General features: G+C 44.0%; 1 protein-coding gene and 1 long non-coding RNA gene across 4 annotated transcripts in view; one reads left to right on the forward strand and one right to left on the reverse strand.

Annotated features, from left to right (window-relative positions):
* Positions 1–17,753, reverse strand: part of LOC309523993 — a 43,875-nt gene that overhangs the window by 20,010 nt on the left and 6,112 nt on the right. The window lies entirely within an intron of this gene.
* SERTM2 (serine rich and transmembrane domain containing 2) lies at positions 1,142–13,074 on the forward strand. Its single transcript, XM_082208308.1, has 2 exons — positions 1,142–1,947; positions 8,329–13,074. The coding sequence occupies exon 2, from the start codon at positions 8,859–8,861 to the stop codon at positions 9,135–9,137; it is 279 nt and encodes a 92-aa protein (XP_082064434.1). The 5' UTR covers positions 1,142–1,947; positions 8,329–8,858; the 3' UTR covers positions 9,138–13,074.

The raw sequence follows: 17,753 nt of genomic DNA on the forward strand, positions 1-17,753 counted from the left end.
TTACTTCTGAAAGCAGGTCTGGTCCTACTCTTAGGCAAGATGAGGCACCTACCTCAGGCAATAGATACTAGAAGTGGCAGCAGCCCCTAACCATTCTTCCTGAGTCCCCTAAGCTACCGCTAGCCTGCCGCGCTCAGTTGTGATGTGGGATATCATTATCACATGTTGCCAGTGTTGAAATAAGATTCTAGTGCCAGTCTGGTTCGATTTTGCACATAGAATGGGAGGGGATACCATGTTGTATTTCATAGGAACACAGGGAGTCAGACTCTTGGTCTGCCTAGCCCTGTATTGTCCATAGTGAATGACAGCAGGGTCTTTCTGCATGCAGAGCAGATGCTCTGGCCTCTGAGCTATTGCCTTTTATCAAATGCAATTCTTGGCTTTATCATTTCCACAGTAACCCATCTGCATGTATATGTAATGTCATTTCAGAACATTCAAGGATCATTCCTCCCTTCCTCTCCTTGTCTGTCTCCCGCATCTTCCAAGTGATGGTCAGCATCATTGGGCACCTGCAGAGGGTCCTGCCAGGGTCCGTTGCCAACTCCCAGAGCCACTATGCCCTACTTGTTTCCCCTTCTCTCATGCAGCAAAATACCTTGGGCCAGTCTTTTCTGAACTCCCCTCCCCAAAACCAGGCCAATGGGTTGTGTCCAAATAGGTGTCTACATGTAATGGGCATTTTTGGCCCCGCAGGATGTTTCCTATTGACCTAGTTGCATGCTATAGCAGTGAACTGGGAACCCCGAAGCTGAAAATGGCTCTACACCTGAAAGCAACCAGGATTTCATTCTGTCAAATGTGGCTGCATACAAACAGAAGGGGAGGAAACTTGCAAGTTACCGTATTTTTTGCTCTATAAGACTCACTTTTTCCCTCCTAAAAAGTAAGGGGAAATGTGTGTGCGTCTTATGGAGTGAATGCAGGCTGCGCAGCTATCCCAGAAGCCAGAACAGCAAGAGGGATCGCTGCTTTCTCTGCGCAGCGATCCCTCTTGCTGTTCTGGCTTCTGGGATTCAGAATATTTTTTTTCTTGTTTTCCTCCTCCAAAAACTAGGCGCGTCTTACGGTCTGGTGCGTCTTATAGAGCGAAAAATGCGGTATATGACACAAATATCATTGGCTGTGATGTATTGCACTTACTTTATTTTGAAGGTTTTCAAAGCCCTGGGGGTGGGGGCGGAACCCTGAAAAACATCCTGATTTGCATGCCTTGTTTGACTATATATTTAAAAAGAATGCTTCCAATCCTACAAAATGTTTTTTAAAAATCTCTTTTTTGTTTTGTTTTTATAAAAGAAATCATAATGAGAGAGTGATCATTGCCTTCAAATCTAAGCCTCTGCTTTGTGGCTGGTTGCCTAGAGGGAAAAGGACCAGCCTGCAGCATGGAAGGAATTAAAAAAGGCTTATAGAAACTTTGCTACTAGTGTTGTTGGCAGCTTTCTTTTTTTTCCACCTCTCTCTCTCCCTATTGATGAAGCATAGCTGCGCTTGGAGAGATACCTTTCCCAGCTTACTGTTTCTGTTGCCTATAGAAGCAAAAGGAGGAGAGAGAGAGAGAGAGAGAGACGGTTGACGGAGGCTGCTGTGGTTCAGCCATCCAGAAGATATATGGATCTGTCTCACCCGTGCAGGAAAACCATCAGCAGCACAGTGAGAGCAGGACCATCAACTAGCGTCTAAGGAATTAAGCAGCGCCCCTCCGCCTGTCGCAATGCAAAACTGTGGCGTGCAAAGGAGACGAGAGGAAAGTGTACTTTCTCCTTGGAAAGCCTAGTCTTCCAGCTCAAGCGACAAAACAACAGCTGGTCTCTTTTTCTTCCAAAGCACCTGCATCTTAGAGGGGATGCTTCCAGGACACCTTGCAGAAAGCAGTCTAGGGTACACCTACCAAGGAGGTGTCTTGAGGGGTCACTCCTCTGCTCCTGCTTACGATGAAAGGTAATTGGCTGCACTTGTCAAAATCCAACTGTTTTTATCTCTGTGCCAAGGCTTAGTTAGAAGAATGTGCTATTTTATGCATTTGATATGAAAGGAGAAAATAGACTATCTGCCAATAAAAAAAGGAAAGCTAGTACTTCCAATTGATGGTCTTTCTTTTTTTTTTAAAAAAAAGCATGCATTGAGGTATCAATTTTCTTGGTGTCTGTGCTTTTTCAAGGGGAAGTAAAGAAATTATGTGTGCTACAAATGAGCTAAGCAAAAGTATTGATTTCAGTAGTCAGATTAAGCCCAGACAGCTTGTTTTGGAAACAGGCGGCCTTCAAAAACGCACTAAATGCTACAGCAGCAGAGTGTTTTGACTAACTTTTTCTGCAAGCAGTACCGACTTAATTTCTAGCCCCACAAATATTCACAATAATACTATGCTGTCTACTCTAAAAATCATCCCAATCTGAGTTAACCTAAAAAGCTAAAACTGATCCTTTTAAAAAGATGGTTAATTTGTTTGTGCTTGGTGAAAATAAGACAGATAGGCTGACTTGTTTGTAACCGCAAGAAAGATGTTTACTGCAGTTGCTTAGTCTTGTTATTCAATCTCTAGAGCTGGGGATAAATAAATTGAATTGTAGAGTTGGAAGGGACTCCAAGGGTTATCTAGTACAACACCCTGCAATGCAGGAATCATATCCCCCCTCTTCATTTGTATGTAGGGGCATTTAGAGGCAATTAGCTCAGGAGCACAGGAAATTGTGATCTTTTTAAAGCAGAGTTGTGGACAACATACCACCCTCCAGAAGATGTTGAAGGAAGCCTCCAACTCCCTTCAGCCCCAGCCAGTGTGGCCAACATTTGGGGATGATGGGAGTTGGAATCTAGCAACAGCTGGAGGGTTGCAGGTTCTGCATTCTCACTATCGAGTTAGGCATCCAGTGAGTTGCTTAACTGAGGATTACTTTTGTGGAAAGATCCACAAATCTTCGAATATGGGATAAAGGTGTCATGTTGTAGTAGTATTCATAGTTCTTCCTCTTTTATCCTCACAAGCCCATGAGGTTAATTAAACTGAGAGAAGGTCGCTGGCCCAAGGTTACCCAGTGAGATTCATAAGTGAGTGAGGATCTGAACCTGGATCTCTTCCGAGTTCAACACTGGGACCGCTAGAATGTGGGTGTGTTTTATTCACTATAAACTACTTCATGATCTTCTGGTAGCAAGTGGTCTATAAACGGAAACAATAAGTAAATAAATAAATACTCCCATCAGCCCCAGAATGACCAATAGTCAAGCATGATGGGACTTGGAGTCCAACAACACCTGGACTCCTCACTCCTCATGCAAAGTAGGACATTTGGCTATACTGTCCTTGGGAGATCTGGCTCAGAGGGTTCCAAGGTGAGTGTCTGTGGGTCAAGGCACTTCTGGTTAACAGACTCTGCCTCTGGCTCAGTATTGGTGACAGGGTCTGGATAATAATAATAATATTTTTTTATTTATACCCCACCCTTCCCGGTTCAAAAACCGGGCTCAGGGTGGCTAACAACAAATTTAAAACACTTAATTGTAAAAGCAGCATAAAATACAGTATAAAAACATGAATAACAATAAAATTCAAAATTCAGAAATCAATTTTGGGGAAAGTAAGCATTAGATAATCCCCAGGGCTAGCTGGCTGAATTGGTCCTACTTGGGCCAGCGAGGAGGCCAGGGGAGAATTAGCTGTGGGGTCTCAGAGCGGGTAATCTTCATAAAAGGCGAGGGGGAGGGAAGAGAAGGGAAATAAAGGATCAGGCTGAGTTCAAATTAAAGGCCAGGTGGAATAGCTCTGTCTTACAGGCTTGACGGAAGGAGGTTAAATCCTGAAGGGTCCTAGTCTCATGGGACAGAGCATTCCACCAGGTCGGAGCCATCACTGAAAAGGCCCTGGCCCTGGTGGAGGATAGTCTATAACTATGGTTATTCATGGACCTTAAGGTCCTCTGCGGAGCATACCAGGAGAGGTGGTCCCATAAATATGAGGGCCCTAAGCCACAAAGGGCTTTAAAAGTCAAGACCAGCACCTTGAACCTGACCCTATACTCCACCAGGAGCCAGTGCAACTGGTAAAGCACTGGGTGAATATGCTCCCATGGCAGGGAACCCGTGAGGAGCCTCGCTGCAGCATTCTGCACCCGCTGGAGTTTCTGGGACAGTTTCAAGGGCAGCCCCACGTAGAGCGAATTACAGTAGGCAAGTCTGGAGGTGACCGTCGCATGGATCACTGTGGCCAGATCAGGGTGGGAAGGGTAAGGGACCAACTGCTTAATGCGGCGAAGATGGAAAAATGTCGCCTTAGCTGTTGCTGTAACCTGCGCCTCCATGGAAAGGGGGGTGTCAAGGATTACACCCAAACTCTTAACAGATGGATCCAGCACCCTTATGGCTTCTGCCCCTGGCCCTTCTGATCTAGTTGATTCCTCTGCAGAAAAGAACATTTGCAGAGTGGGCTTATCTGTAGCCCTACCATGCTCCCTACAAGAACTTTACTGTTCACAAAAAGAAATTCTATTGTATGCAAAGAAATGGGCTCTTCGGCAAAAGAAAACAAGAAAGCCCTTGTGCAAGGAAGCATGCACAGACTTTTCAGCTGAGTCTATTCATTCAAATCGATTTGACTCCCCCATAATTTATTTGATCTGTATGTGTAAAGCCTCCCCTGTGGCATTCCTTATAATCTTCTACAAGTCAGGAGGTGTTCTGCATGAAGATTCCCTCTTGCCCTCATCACAGAGCATTCCCTGACACAGAAGACAAGGCAGGAAGTCCATGCACACACATAGTTTTGTGAGCAAATCAGATTCTTCCCTTGCAAGGAATTGAGCAACTACTCTTAAGACTGGAGCATAAAACGAACCACAGGCATCCATGCTAAACTCCCAGCCTCATTGAATTATCTCCACTCCTTAATCTCTTCCATTTATTAGAAGTGCCTTGTAGAGGCTCATTAATTTGGGGCTCTTGTTTTGTAATTGATTATTACACATGAACTTAAGGTTAATAACTTTAACATAATGCCACCTAATTTTCAGAAGTAACATCTGTGACACGTATTATTTCATTACCAAAAATGGTCTGTTAGGATTTGATGCGAGCTCTGCCTTTTTCAGCAGAAAGAGCTGCAGAAGACAAGAGAGGGTGGCTGTCACCACTGTCATGCCACACACCCTCCTCTGCCAGGGGGTGCTCTGTCACCACCCAAAATTACCCTGTACCACTTCTCACTCTTAACAAGATGTATGGCTCTGAGCTGTGTTTCTTATGGGTAACTCTATAACCTGCTTCCACCCCAAATAATATTTATCTGAATAAGTGGGTGGGGTATAATAATAATAATAATAATAATAATAATAATAATAATAATTCTCCTGATGTTAGCAAAGTATGAGGCATGCGGTATAAAGCAATTAATTTATTGAAGAGGACTCATAAACAATGGCTGTGTGATTGCGGATTGTACCTAAGCACATGGTTTCAATCTGTTTATCTTATTTGTTGCTTTATTTTATATACAGCAGTAGCTACTATAATACTGATACTACATTAGATGACTAACCCTGCTTCACATCCGCCACCAACTCTCACACAGTCTACCACCCACCCCCAAATGCAACTCCGCTGTCAACTCAACTCTCAACTCGATTCCAAACCCTCTCAAACTAGTATTCAAACTCCCTTTCAAAACCCCCAACCAATCACCGCTCACTATCAGCATTCCAAATTCACCCCTCCCTCTCATCTTAGTTCCTCTGATTTCATTTTTTTTTAATTAATTGCATTTATATCCCACCTTTTTCTCCAAAGAGCTCAAGGTGGTTCTCCCCACCCCCCATTTAATTCCCACACCAACTCTGTGAGGTAGGTGAGTCTGAGAGGCAGTGGCTGGCCCAAGATTGCCCAGTGAGCTCCATGGCTAAGTGGAAATTTGAACCCTGGCCCTAGTTTCACCCTTTAACCGGTACATCACACTGGCTCTAACCTATGCTTACCAATGTATTTACCTTAGTTACTCTATTGATATACGTGCTTATAATGTACAGAAACACCTGAACCTTGCAATCACATTTAACCTCTCCATATTGCAACCCATATCATGATATTCAATAGTATCCATTTGCTTCCTCCAATAGTAAGCTCAGTACCCCTTTGCTAGTAAGGGGAAACAAGAGGGAGACACCAGGATGCTCAAGAGAACCTTGAAGTTTTTAGCAGTACTGAAAAAACAAAACAACAACAACCACCTAATGCCAACTGACCATTTTCAGTGGCAGCTAAGGTGTAGAGGAATGTGAATGAGCTGGCTTGAGCCCATCACAGCTGGGGTATGATGGAGAAAGGCATGGCTGACTGCAACTCCGAAAAGGACTCAAGCACGCTCCTGTTAGGGAGCAATACTGCAAAGCTTTGTTGCAGAGCCCGTTTGCTGTCTCTACTTAACTTCTGTGTGATTTGTAGTCCGATCACCATATTTAAATGGGTTCACTTATTTATGCCATTTTAACCTGCATGTTCTAGACAGTAATGCAATTATCTATGCAAGTCCTTAGATATCTAGTACACTGCTAGATCTCAGAGAGTAGACACAGTATAGTACTCTCTACCTGAGCTGTAGGAGCCACGCCTTGAAGAATGCTTAAGGATGCTGATGGCTGACTCCGTGCGTATAGAATGTGTTTAACAGTGTGTTAAATAAGGCAAATGGAGTTTTCTCCGGCAGGGCTAGATTAGGTAATTAAGATTGTGCCTTGGATGACTTAACTGTGGTATTGACCAGGCAAATTATCAAAGTACTATTATGTCTAGGAGTTATCATGTATTACTGCCAAGACTCACTCCTAGTTTATGCGCTAAGGAAGGTCACAAGTTCAAACTATAACTTTGTTCTTTGTGTCCCAAGTCTGGGCTTAATCTTCAAAAGCATTTTTAAAATGACAGCAAGGCTGAACTCCTCGGTAGCATATCTTTGCTCCTGCTTCCGACAGACATTCATAAAAACATCTGGAAAAGCTTATATATGTACAGACTGTACATCCATGGGTTCCGTCAGTATGACATGGGGAATAGACCATTTGTATGGAGCCTACACACAGAACAGTTTATATGTGTGCTGAATGCACATAAGAGTGCAAGAGCAAGGACAATGGGTGTGATCCCATCCCTCCTACATGTGCTCATTTTCAAGTGTGAACTGGAATCTGGCCAGCAAACCTATATCTTTTAATTAGTGCAGTGCAAAATAAAAAGAGGGACTCAGGTGGCGCTGTGGGTTAAACCACAGAGCCTAGGACTTGCCGATCAGAAGGTCGGTGGTTTGAATCCCCGCGACGGGGTGAGCTCGCATTGCTCGGTCCCTGCTCCTGCCAACCTAGCAGTTCGAAAGCATGTCAAAGTGCAAGTAGATAAATAGGTACCGCTCCAGCGGGAAGGTAAACGGCGTTTCCGTGTGCTGCTCTGGTTCGCCAGAAGCCGCTTAGTCATGCTGGCCACATGACCTGGAAGCTGTACGCCGGCTCCCTCGGCCAATAAAGTGAGATAAGCGCCACAACCCCAGAGTCGGCCACGACTGGACCTAATGGCCAGGGGTCCCTTTACCTTTAAAAGAAAAAGTGAACAATAAATCTTGCCCCTGATTTTCCACCAATTAATGGGAGAAGAAATTGCATCCAACGGGGTGGGGGGTGGGGGTGGGAATCAGTAAAATTTTAATGGACTGGGTATAGGGTTTTGGGTGTGCTTCTGTTATTGCTGAGGTGGCTGAGAGGTGCAAGCAAGTGCCATTTATTTGGGTTGTATCTCATGCTAGCCCTATTCAGAGTAGACCATTGAAGTTAATGGAGACTGCTAAATTAAGGACATTAAATTCAGCAGGCCTACTCTGAGAACTTGGTTGGATGCAACCCTTTCATTCTGCAAATCATCCTGCCTGTTGTCTGTGCTAAACAGGCTTTCCTAGGGTGCTCATGCTTCAGTCAAAGCTCATGGGAAAAATACCCTGAGAAAACTCCTCCTAGACATTTTTCTCAGATCAGGAACTGTGGACAGCATGGGAACCTGCAGAGAACTGGACAAATATTTAGCCTTTGGCCACATTGCAGTGATAAGGGAAGCTCAAAACCCAAGGCTGAAGGAAGTTATAAAGGAATTTAAAAATTACTGTGAGAATGAAGCAGATAAATTGAAGCCTTATTTGCAGAGGAAGAGAACTTATGAGAAACTGTGAGTACAGATTTTGGCAACGCAGTAATTTTTCCTTTTATTACCAAGAGATTCTCTACAATCAAAGAGATTATGTGAAAGTTTGCTTAATAATATAGTCTCTCTCTCTGTCTTTTTATATCTTTATAGAAATATCATGTTGGCTACTGGTACTGCTGTCATTTTGGCCATCTGAAGGTGGGAAGCGGAAAAAAACCAGACTCTAGTTTTTCTGAATATAGTCACTGATGTTTGCCTTCTAGTGAAGACAGGAGTCTGCTTCCAAAAGTAACCAAAGCAGACTTTTGCAAGGTACCTCATGGATCTGTGAGCCATTGGGTGACACTGTTGGTAGGAGATCCTTACCCGCCAAACTCCATTGAGACGTTTATTCCTTACTGAAAAGAACACAAATATTTTTCAGCCAGGAAGGTTTTTTAAAAAGTAGAAAAAAACCACCACCCAGAAGGAACCTTTGATTGATTCTGCCATTTCCTTAGGCAAAGCCATGTGAGAAGATGACCCTTTGATGAGAACTATTCCTCTATACAAGGCAAAGACTTCAGCCCATCCAATATTGATGCGTGAATTACCTCCTAATCTAATCTTTAAGACACTATCAAAGAAGAAGTAAGGAATTCATGAGTGAACAGAGAAAATGGAAAAGGCCTGAGTAAGAAATGACTGAGGTCTATTTCAGATTCCGTGGAAATCTTACTGGTCGTGCCCACCCACCGCCAACCCTGGCTACAGGAGTGGCAAATGCAGATAAATACTCCAACTTGTATATGTATGTAGGGTTGTTTCTGACCCTACTGGCCATCCTACTTATTCTACTTTTCACCATGCTCCTGCGTCTGAAACACGTCATCTCCCCTATTACCACATCTCCAGAGAGCACCGAGAACATCCAGCAGTTTACAGATGTTGAAATGCATGGCAGGATCCCCAGTACTTAGCGGGCTGGAGGCTGGGAAGCAACTGGTTGCAAAAAAAGATTGTCTGCGATGAGAAACCAGTTTCATATGGTGGAGTGTGTGGAGTGGAAGATTCTGCTCTCTCATTCTAGATTTCTGGAGTGCAAACTCTGGACAGCACTGGCAGAGGGTTGGCCTGGATGGCCTTTAAGGTCCTTTCCAACTCAGTGATTCTACATAGAATTCAGTTTGCCTTGGAAATGGCAAGACAAGTATCCAGCAAGCTTAGCTTGACACTAAGAGCTGTAAGCAGCAGGTGCTGTGACGTTTGGTTTCAAACAACCTACATATAGACATATGAAGCCGCTTTATAATGAGCTGGTATAATCTGGCCCTGTACTCATCGTTCTGGACTGGTAAGAGCTCTCCAAAACAGCCCAGGTGACTGGTTTTTTTGCAGGAGAAAATAGAGGACTCCTGGACTTAACGATGAATAAAAGCAATAGAAGGAACTAGCACTATATCAAAACCTGTTTGCCTATCTCTCCCTCTGTGAAAGAGGTTGCAGGTTTATCTGCCTTATTCTCAGGACACTTGAGCACTTCTTCAGAATTCTGGTAGTTGTAGGATTGAGACACCCTTGGGTGGTATGGGAGCTTTTCATTCCAATAAACACTTATCGGTGCTTCTGCAGCCTCCCTAGCTGCCTGTGCTTCTGAAAGAGCCCCATGGGAGAAACTACCGGTACTTCATGACTTATTTCTGGGTTTTAATTGAAGCATGGGAAACTTGGAAAACTATTACTGAGTACCTGAGACTGCTGTGCTTACAGATTTTATTTCTAAGAGATATATTTCCTTTTTAACCTTTCCACACTGATTTCTTTAAAAGTACAAAGACTTCACTTAAGAAAACAAACAGTTGTCAGGTACACAGTGGGCAGCCTCCTCACCTTCCCATACGTTAAGAAAAGCCCAGCTGATGATGTCATGGCTTTGTCAGGAAGGGCACCCAGGAAGGCTGCAGAGCACAGACTACTGGGGAGATGATTTGTAGAGTGATATAAAACACACTCACAAACAACTCTAGGCCACCTTGAAGGTAAGTGCAACAAAAACAAAACAAATCTCCCCACAGATTCTTTTTAATGCAGTTTCTTGAGAAAAATGCAGGAGAATTTTTCAATAGAGCATGAGAAGCAATATGAGCATTAACCACAAGATTAAATACTATATAGCTTCATACCTTTTCTTGGTTATAACCAGAACCAGTGCATAATACAGGAACTAAAGTGTGAGTGATGTATTCTTGAAGGTCATCTTTGTACCCAAAGAGATTCTGTCTCTGCTAACATGAACAGTGGCTTAGTAATTCTGAATGGCTCACCACAGGAAAGCAAGGAAGTCCTAAATCTTTCTCTCTCAAGTGATTTGCAAAATCTAGCTTTCCTGCAATATACACATTCCAGTACAGCATTCTGTTCCAAGACCAGAACAACTCTAAAGAATGAGTTCCTGGTTCACTTAAACTGCAGGAGCCAATCCCCATTGGATAGATTAGTTTGTTCCACTAAAATTAACAGGAACTGCTGTGTATGTGTCCTATGCACTAGGATCTCTGGATTGGCAAAAATAACATTCACACTTTTGGACACTAATTTGCCAATCTATCAATGAGTTGGGCAACCTGCACTGGCTCCAACTGAAAAATAATAATGCTAAAATACCCCCTTTCTTTAATCCATCTGGATACTATTCCCTCTATTTCAGGTTCCTTCCCCAAATCTTTGAGGCCTCTTGGCTTTCAATGTGACTATGGTACCAATTGGTGCCTTGTGGTTTCTTTTGAAAGGACAGCCCTGAAGGATAAAACCAAGGACCCATCTAATCCAGCACCCAATTCTCATAGTGGCCAGCCAATGGGAAGCCCATGAGCAGGACATGAGCACAACAGCACTCTCCCCACTTGTGATCCCCACCCCACCCCACCCTCTTGGCATGCCACCTCTGATACTGGAAACAATACACAGCTGCAATACTCCTGCTTCTCTCTGCCTCCCAGGTCAGACCTGACTCAGGAGCACAGCTGAGGCTGGGTGTGAGCGCTCGCTTGGGGGCGGCGGGGAATGGCGGCCCCTTCAATATTTTTTGGGGAGGCTCAGCCTCCTACCTAGAAATATTGAAGGAGCTGAAGCCCCTTCTGCCCCCACAGCTGGCGTTCCTCCTTGCTATTGCTGCAGCTCCCTGTCCATGTGCTCTTTTGTGTGGACCCTGTTCATAAAAACAGACACAGGGAATAATAATAATAATAATAATAATAATAATAATAATAATTTATTTGTTTATATACCGCCCATCTGACAGGGTTACCCCAACCACTCTAGGCAGCTTCCCAAAAATTAAAACACAATGCGACATCAAAGTGCAAGACTAGTCACCTCTTGCTGGCAAGCAAGCTGAACAAGGTGAATGGGCAGTGACTCCAAAAAGGAAAGGAGGAGAGTCTGCGGACTCTAAAAGTGGGCAGTGGGGTCCCTTCTGGGAAATGGGGCCTGATAAGCACCCAACAATGCCTACCCTGAAAATTTGACACTGCCAAATAAATGAATATACAAGGTGGAGAAAAGTCTTTCAACTATAATGGGTCTTGGGGGGCAGCACTCAGGAGGTTATTCTTAGCAGGTGAGTAGAGATATTATTGCCAATATACAAGCATATCTCTTTTAAGTGTTCTTTCAGAGTGAGCACCTGAATCTTACACAGCAACAGAATCCATCTGTATAGCCGTGTGCTTATGAATTACACTAGCTAATCAGCTAACGCAGTCCTCTTTGGTTTTTTTTCATTAGAAGGTGATATCTGCAAAGCCATCTGTGTTAGGTGTGTAACATTTCAGGGACATGAACTAATCTCAGCTCCATTTTGCAATCTAGCCTAGAAATAAAATCCCAGAGGGTATTCTACTATATAGCATTCATCTGCCAATTCCCCTCTCTCCATGAAGTGCAAATTCCCCAAACCTGAGCCATGCTAAAATTAGCAGTCATACACACACTCTTGCTTATGACAATAACAAGACCATGTTTCATCCAACACTCTGGAAATTATGGTGTGTTTTGTTTTGTTTTCAAACAAAAGATGGATGAATCTGTCCATTTCAGTTTCTCCTCCCAGTTTCTCATTTTTTTCAGTCCTATGTTTGGTTCTCCACATGTCCATATTAGTTTGTGATTTATTTACTGTATTTTTTAAATACAGTAAATTCACCAGCATTTTAGTGGGAATTTCTCCCAATATACACATTTGTATACAATTTTGCCCAATACGCTTTTTTTTTTTTTTTTGCAAAGCAGTTTCCCCTAAATTAATATGTTTGTGTATATTATTTTTTACTAATATTTGCATTGTCATGCACACTTTGCTGCAGTATACGCAGTTTTGTACAACATTACTTGTCTGGAGATCTGCATTGCAAAATTCAGAGATGACTGGGTTTGCTTATTGTTCTGGAAAATTTGAATGAGGAAGGTTTGCCTTTAAATGCTAATTTCCCCTCAACCACTATTTTTAATACACACACATGGTTCATTCTTGATGGGGTGTTACTTTTCCCTTGGGAGTTTGGGCTAATATTGTGTATGGGGTGGGGGACTACTAGAATACAGCTGCTCCTATTTATATCCATAGCACCAGCTTTATGCAACCCTTTTGATAAGCAATTATCTCTGTGCAACCTAAGCTCCAAAGCACTGAAAGAAAGCCAAGGCCATAGTATCTGCTTTGCATGCAGGTGTTCAGCACAATGAGTTCTTTTTCATATACTGTAACCATCAGTACTGTGAGATTTTTTTCCCCCTATTGTAAATTTTTAAAAACCTGACTGTATATTAAACTATATATTGTATGCAGGATTAATACTTAACATTGTCAGAAACGACAATCCTATTTATCATTATAAATATCCATATTTTCCTGTCTAACGTATTGTGTCCTTTAGTGAATTAGGGGAGGTTGGTCACTGCATAGTGTGAGCCTTCGAAACACCACGCTGGGGAATGTCAGGTTGGGATGAAAAGTCAACCAAGTGCTCCAGGCACCTGGACCAATATTGCCCCTTGATCTGTATATGAGCAAGGTCCATTATTCAGTCCAGTCTTTTATGTATATTCCAAGGAGGTGATAGGGTGGGAATCTCCTTACATTGGGAATCCACCATGTGGTTCCAAAGAACATTCACCTTTTCTTTGGGACAGTTTGTTCTTGTTGTTCATTTCTATCAATTCTTTATTTGCAAAATGTAGACACTCATACACACACCTCGCCCTGGCCCTTCCAATGCATTTGGAATCACTCAGGGCAGCTTAAAATAGAATTTAAATACTACCCCACAAAAGGAATCAAACAATCAGAAATGGGCAGCAAGGTTTGGATTTCGTTCAACAGGGAAGCTTTAACCAATCTGGGCAGGAGAGGGAGTAGGTGGGTGGAGAATTGTAAGAGGGTGTCAGGTATATTTTCTGAGTAAGGCAGAAAGGAGCCTCACTGCCTTTACAAATGCAGGATGCACTGTAATAATGAGAGGTCATCATCACTTGTCCACACCCAAGCAAACATTCATAAATCCTTTATGCACAGAAAAGATACCTCAGTTTGCCCAGAATCTCCCATCACACCTAGTTTGTGAGGTCATAGGTGGCAGCTATCCAAAACATTTCCCCTCTCTAGGCCTAGAGCCCAGCATCCTAAGATAAGCATAGTACAGCACAGCACAACACAGCACAGAAAAGCATAGTATCAAAGCAAGCCAGTTAGCATATATCAAAGCAAGGAGACATAGACATATATGACCTCATTCTTGCCACAACTACTCATTAGTTTTTGGGGTTATGCTGACTACCAAGATGGCGTTTGCAGGCCTTCTGGATCATTTCACTTCGGTTCAACACACTATTTTTCTGCCTAAGAGGAAGTATAAGGTTGTGCTCACAGACAGAAACCAACCAAGCTGGAAGCTGAATCTTACTTCAGCACTAGGGACAGACAAGATGGCAACATCTACTGCACTGGTCTTCAACTGGTAGGTTGGGGCCACTACTAGGGAGTGACCTGAAGTAAGGTGGGTTGCAAGAACAGCACTACCACCATACAAACACTTGGTTTAAAAAGAAAAAAGAAATGGGTCCTCAAATACATGCTTGATTTAAAGGTGAGTCCTGGGTAGGAAGACGCTGTACCCGAAGCAGCAGGTTAGCTTTGTCCCCCAGCAGAGAGAAATGCCTCAGTGGAAGACAGGGGTGTAGCTTGGGGGGGGCTGCTGGGGTGATGGACCCAGACACATTTTTGGGGGGACACTGGCAGGGTGGTGTGAGGAGAACACAATAGGCACGTGTCCTTCCAGTCTGTCTTATTGCCCTGGGCGCCATGAAGAAACAGTCCGTCACTGGTGGCGGAGATTGGAAGCAGAAGGCTCATTCCATCATCTTTACTGGGGCACCAGCACTATCAAGGACCACTGCCCGTTAACTATGTTCAACAGCTGTTGAAGAATCCATTCCCGAGTTTGATTCCACCCCTCTTCCCTTCCTACCTCTATTCCCTTCTTTGTCTTTTGAAAAAATAAAATTAAAAAGCCTTCAGGGGAGGGGCTGTCTTGCTTTAATTGAGTGCATGTAAGCCACTTTTGGCAGGGATGTGGGTGGCGCTGTGGTCTAAACCACTGAGCCTCTTGGGCTTGCCGACTGGAAGGTTGGTGGTTCGAATCCCTGCGATGGGGTGAACTCACGTTGCTCGGTCCCAGCACCTGCCAGCCTAGCACTTCAAAAGCACATCAAAGTGCAAGTAGATAAATAGGTACCACCCCAACGGGAAGGTAAAAGGAGTTTCTGTGCGCTGCTCTGGTTCGCCAGAAGCGGCTTAGTCATGCTGACCACATGACCCAGAAAAACTGCGGACAAACATCAGCTCCCTCGGCCAGTAAAGCGGGATGAGTGTCGCAACCCCAGAGTCATTCACGACTGGACTTAACAGTCAGGGGTCCTTCACCTTTTTAAAAGCCATTTTCAGCCAAAGAGTGGGAAGCAAATGCTCTAAATGAATAATGGATAATAAGGAAATGTTGCACAGGCATGTCCACTCTGTCTGACAGGAGCTCTCCAGGGGTACAGGCTACCTGAACCTTTTCACTGAAGATTCTGGAGGCTTCTTAACCAGGTAAATGTAAATTACCATCAAACTGTTGGTTGTACTCCATTGCAGGGCAGATTTTCTGCAGAATGAAATGTGCATTGCCACTGACCTATATGACAGGGCCTTTTCAGATGTGGTTTCCCAGCTGTGGTATGCCCTCACTAGTGAGGTGCACTTGTCTCCATCATTATTGATGTTCAGTAGGAATGTGGAAATATTCCTGTTTACCCAGACATTTGGAGCTTGAGGAATACTGTTCTTGGCAATGGCAAGATCATGGAATGGAAGAATGGTTTTTAATGATAACTCATTTTCGATGTTTTTAATTGTAATCATTTTTAGACCTGATCTGACAGTTTTATAATGTTTTACTTTGTCTTTGCTTCTAAATTGTGTATCAGTTTGCTGCTCTGGGCTCCTTGGGCAGGAAGGGAGGGATATAAATTTAATAAATAAATAAATAGATGGTGACTCTTCAGACAGCAATAATGAAACAGCTTTGGAGAAGCAACATGGAACAACTAATAAAGCAGAATGGCGTGTGGATGATCCAGTATAAATCTATCTCTAATAAACTATTATTGCATCAATAAGATGTTGCAAAATACACAGGGGAGGGGGAACCAATCTGGAGGACCCTTTTTATGCTCAAGTGATGCTCACATAGACCTGGGGACAAAGGTGATCCTGGGTTGGCACATATTTTCTCTGACGGGCAGGCTGGGAACTGTTTTATAATTGGTATTCAAGGTTTTAAGGATTTCCTGGGGGATTTGTTCTTTAAAGAAGGATGGCTTTTTTCAGTGTGCCATTCACACCATAATTAGACAAAATGATGGCTTAAACCCCCAGTGGTGAGTAAACACTGTAATTGGTGCTCATTTGTGCCAGATAAATCCATAGAGACAATATTCTGGTTCTCTTCATCACAGCCACTTTAATGGGAGAGGCCAAACTAGGGGAAGATTCTCTCATATAGCATCAGCTTAGTTCTTTCAGGTAGGGATTTTTCTTTTTGGTAGGGGAGGGCAGGAGCTACATCAAAATCTACTGGAAGATCTCTGGGCAATTTGCAGTAGATCACAAGCAGTTTCCCCCTGAGTCCAAGTCGTTTAACAAGAGCAACAACTAAGACACACTCCTATGTAAGCTTACTAGTCTGATTCATAGACAAACTCTCTATTCCTTGAGCCTCACTGTTGCCTTCCCTTAAACTGGAACTTTATGCTTAAGGGTGCTGGCATAACTTTCTGTTTCATAAAATTGCAAGTTAGTTTCTTTGTTGGTTTCTTTGTTTAATCATTACATAGTCTCAGTGTTCCTAGCCTATGAAATGGGAGTATAAATTGGTTGCTTTTGAGCAGGCCTTGATGCTGTTTTTGTTTTGTTTTTAGTTCTGCATTAGGATCTCCGATCTGCCATCACGCAGATGTAGATTAATACTTGGATAAGGTCATTCCACAGCATGACACATGGGGTGCACTAATGCCTCTAACATCCTCAGCTACTGTTTTGCATCAAGCCTGGTTGTTGGCGCTCACTGCTCAAAGTAGATCCTGCAATCCTGAAATCTGCCTGTCACTTGATGTAAAGCACAATGCTCATTGATGGTGCTACATTTATGCAGGATTAAAAACAATTGTTGGAGCAGGCGTAGTCAACATAATGCAACTCCCAGAAGCCCAGGCCATTGGGAATGCTAACTATGGGCTGATGGGAGTTGTAGTCCAGCTCCAGGAACATGTGGAGGGCACCACGTTGGCTACCCTTGTGATGCAGTATGCACAATTCTAACACATTAACCTTGCCTTTCCACAATATGGGAACAAGATGGTTATAACAACAATGGTGACACCCCTACTAAAGCATTCATATGCCACTTCAACAGCCTATGGAGAGGCCCGGGAACTGTAGTTTGCTAAGTGTGCTGGGAACTGTAGCTGTGTGAGAGGTTGCCTAATAATTCGCAGTTCCCTTTACCAGCGGCGTAGCGTGGGTTGTCAGCACCCGGGGCAAGGCAAGTAATTTGCGCCCCCTAACCCGGAGCAAGGCAAGTAATTTGCGCCCCCTAACCCAGGGCAAGGCAAGTAATTTGCGCCCCCTAACCCCTAAGCTGCCGCCGCTGCCAGCTTCTTCTTGCTGCTCCCTGGTCTGGTCTGGTGTGGTTCTCTCCCGCGCTCAGCGCTGCGCTGGGCAGCCGCTGCACTGTCCCTCCCCCAGATAGTCCCTCGCTCTCTCTCCGCACCGCACGCCTGGCACCCACCCCCTCCACAGTGGGCGGCGACCCAGCGGCTCGGATCGGATTCGCACAGCACTGCAGTGAGAGAGAGTGAGTGAGCCAGGTAGGGGCAGAGAGCTGCGAGTGCGAGCGGCCCCCCCAAGATGTTGCGCCCGGTGCGGCCGGCCCCCCCTGCACCCCCCACGCTACGCCACTGCCTTTTACCAAACTGCCAGGATTCTTGGAGGGGGCAGC

Source organism: Podarcis vaucheri (assembly GCF_965113315.1).
Source record: "Podarcis vaucheri genome assembly, chromosome: Z".
NCBI lineage: Eukaryota > Metazoa > Chordata > Lepidosauria > Squamata > Lacertidae > Podarcis > Podarcis vaucheri.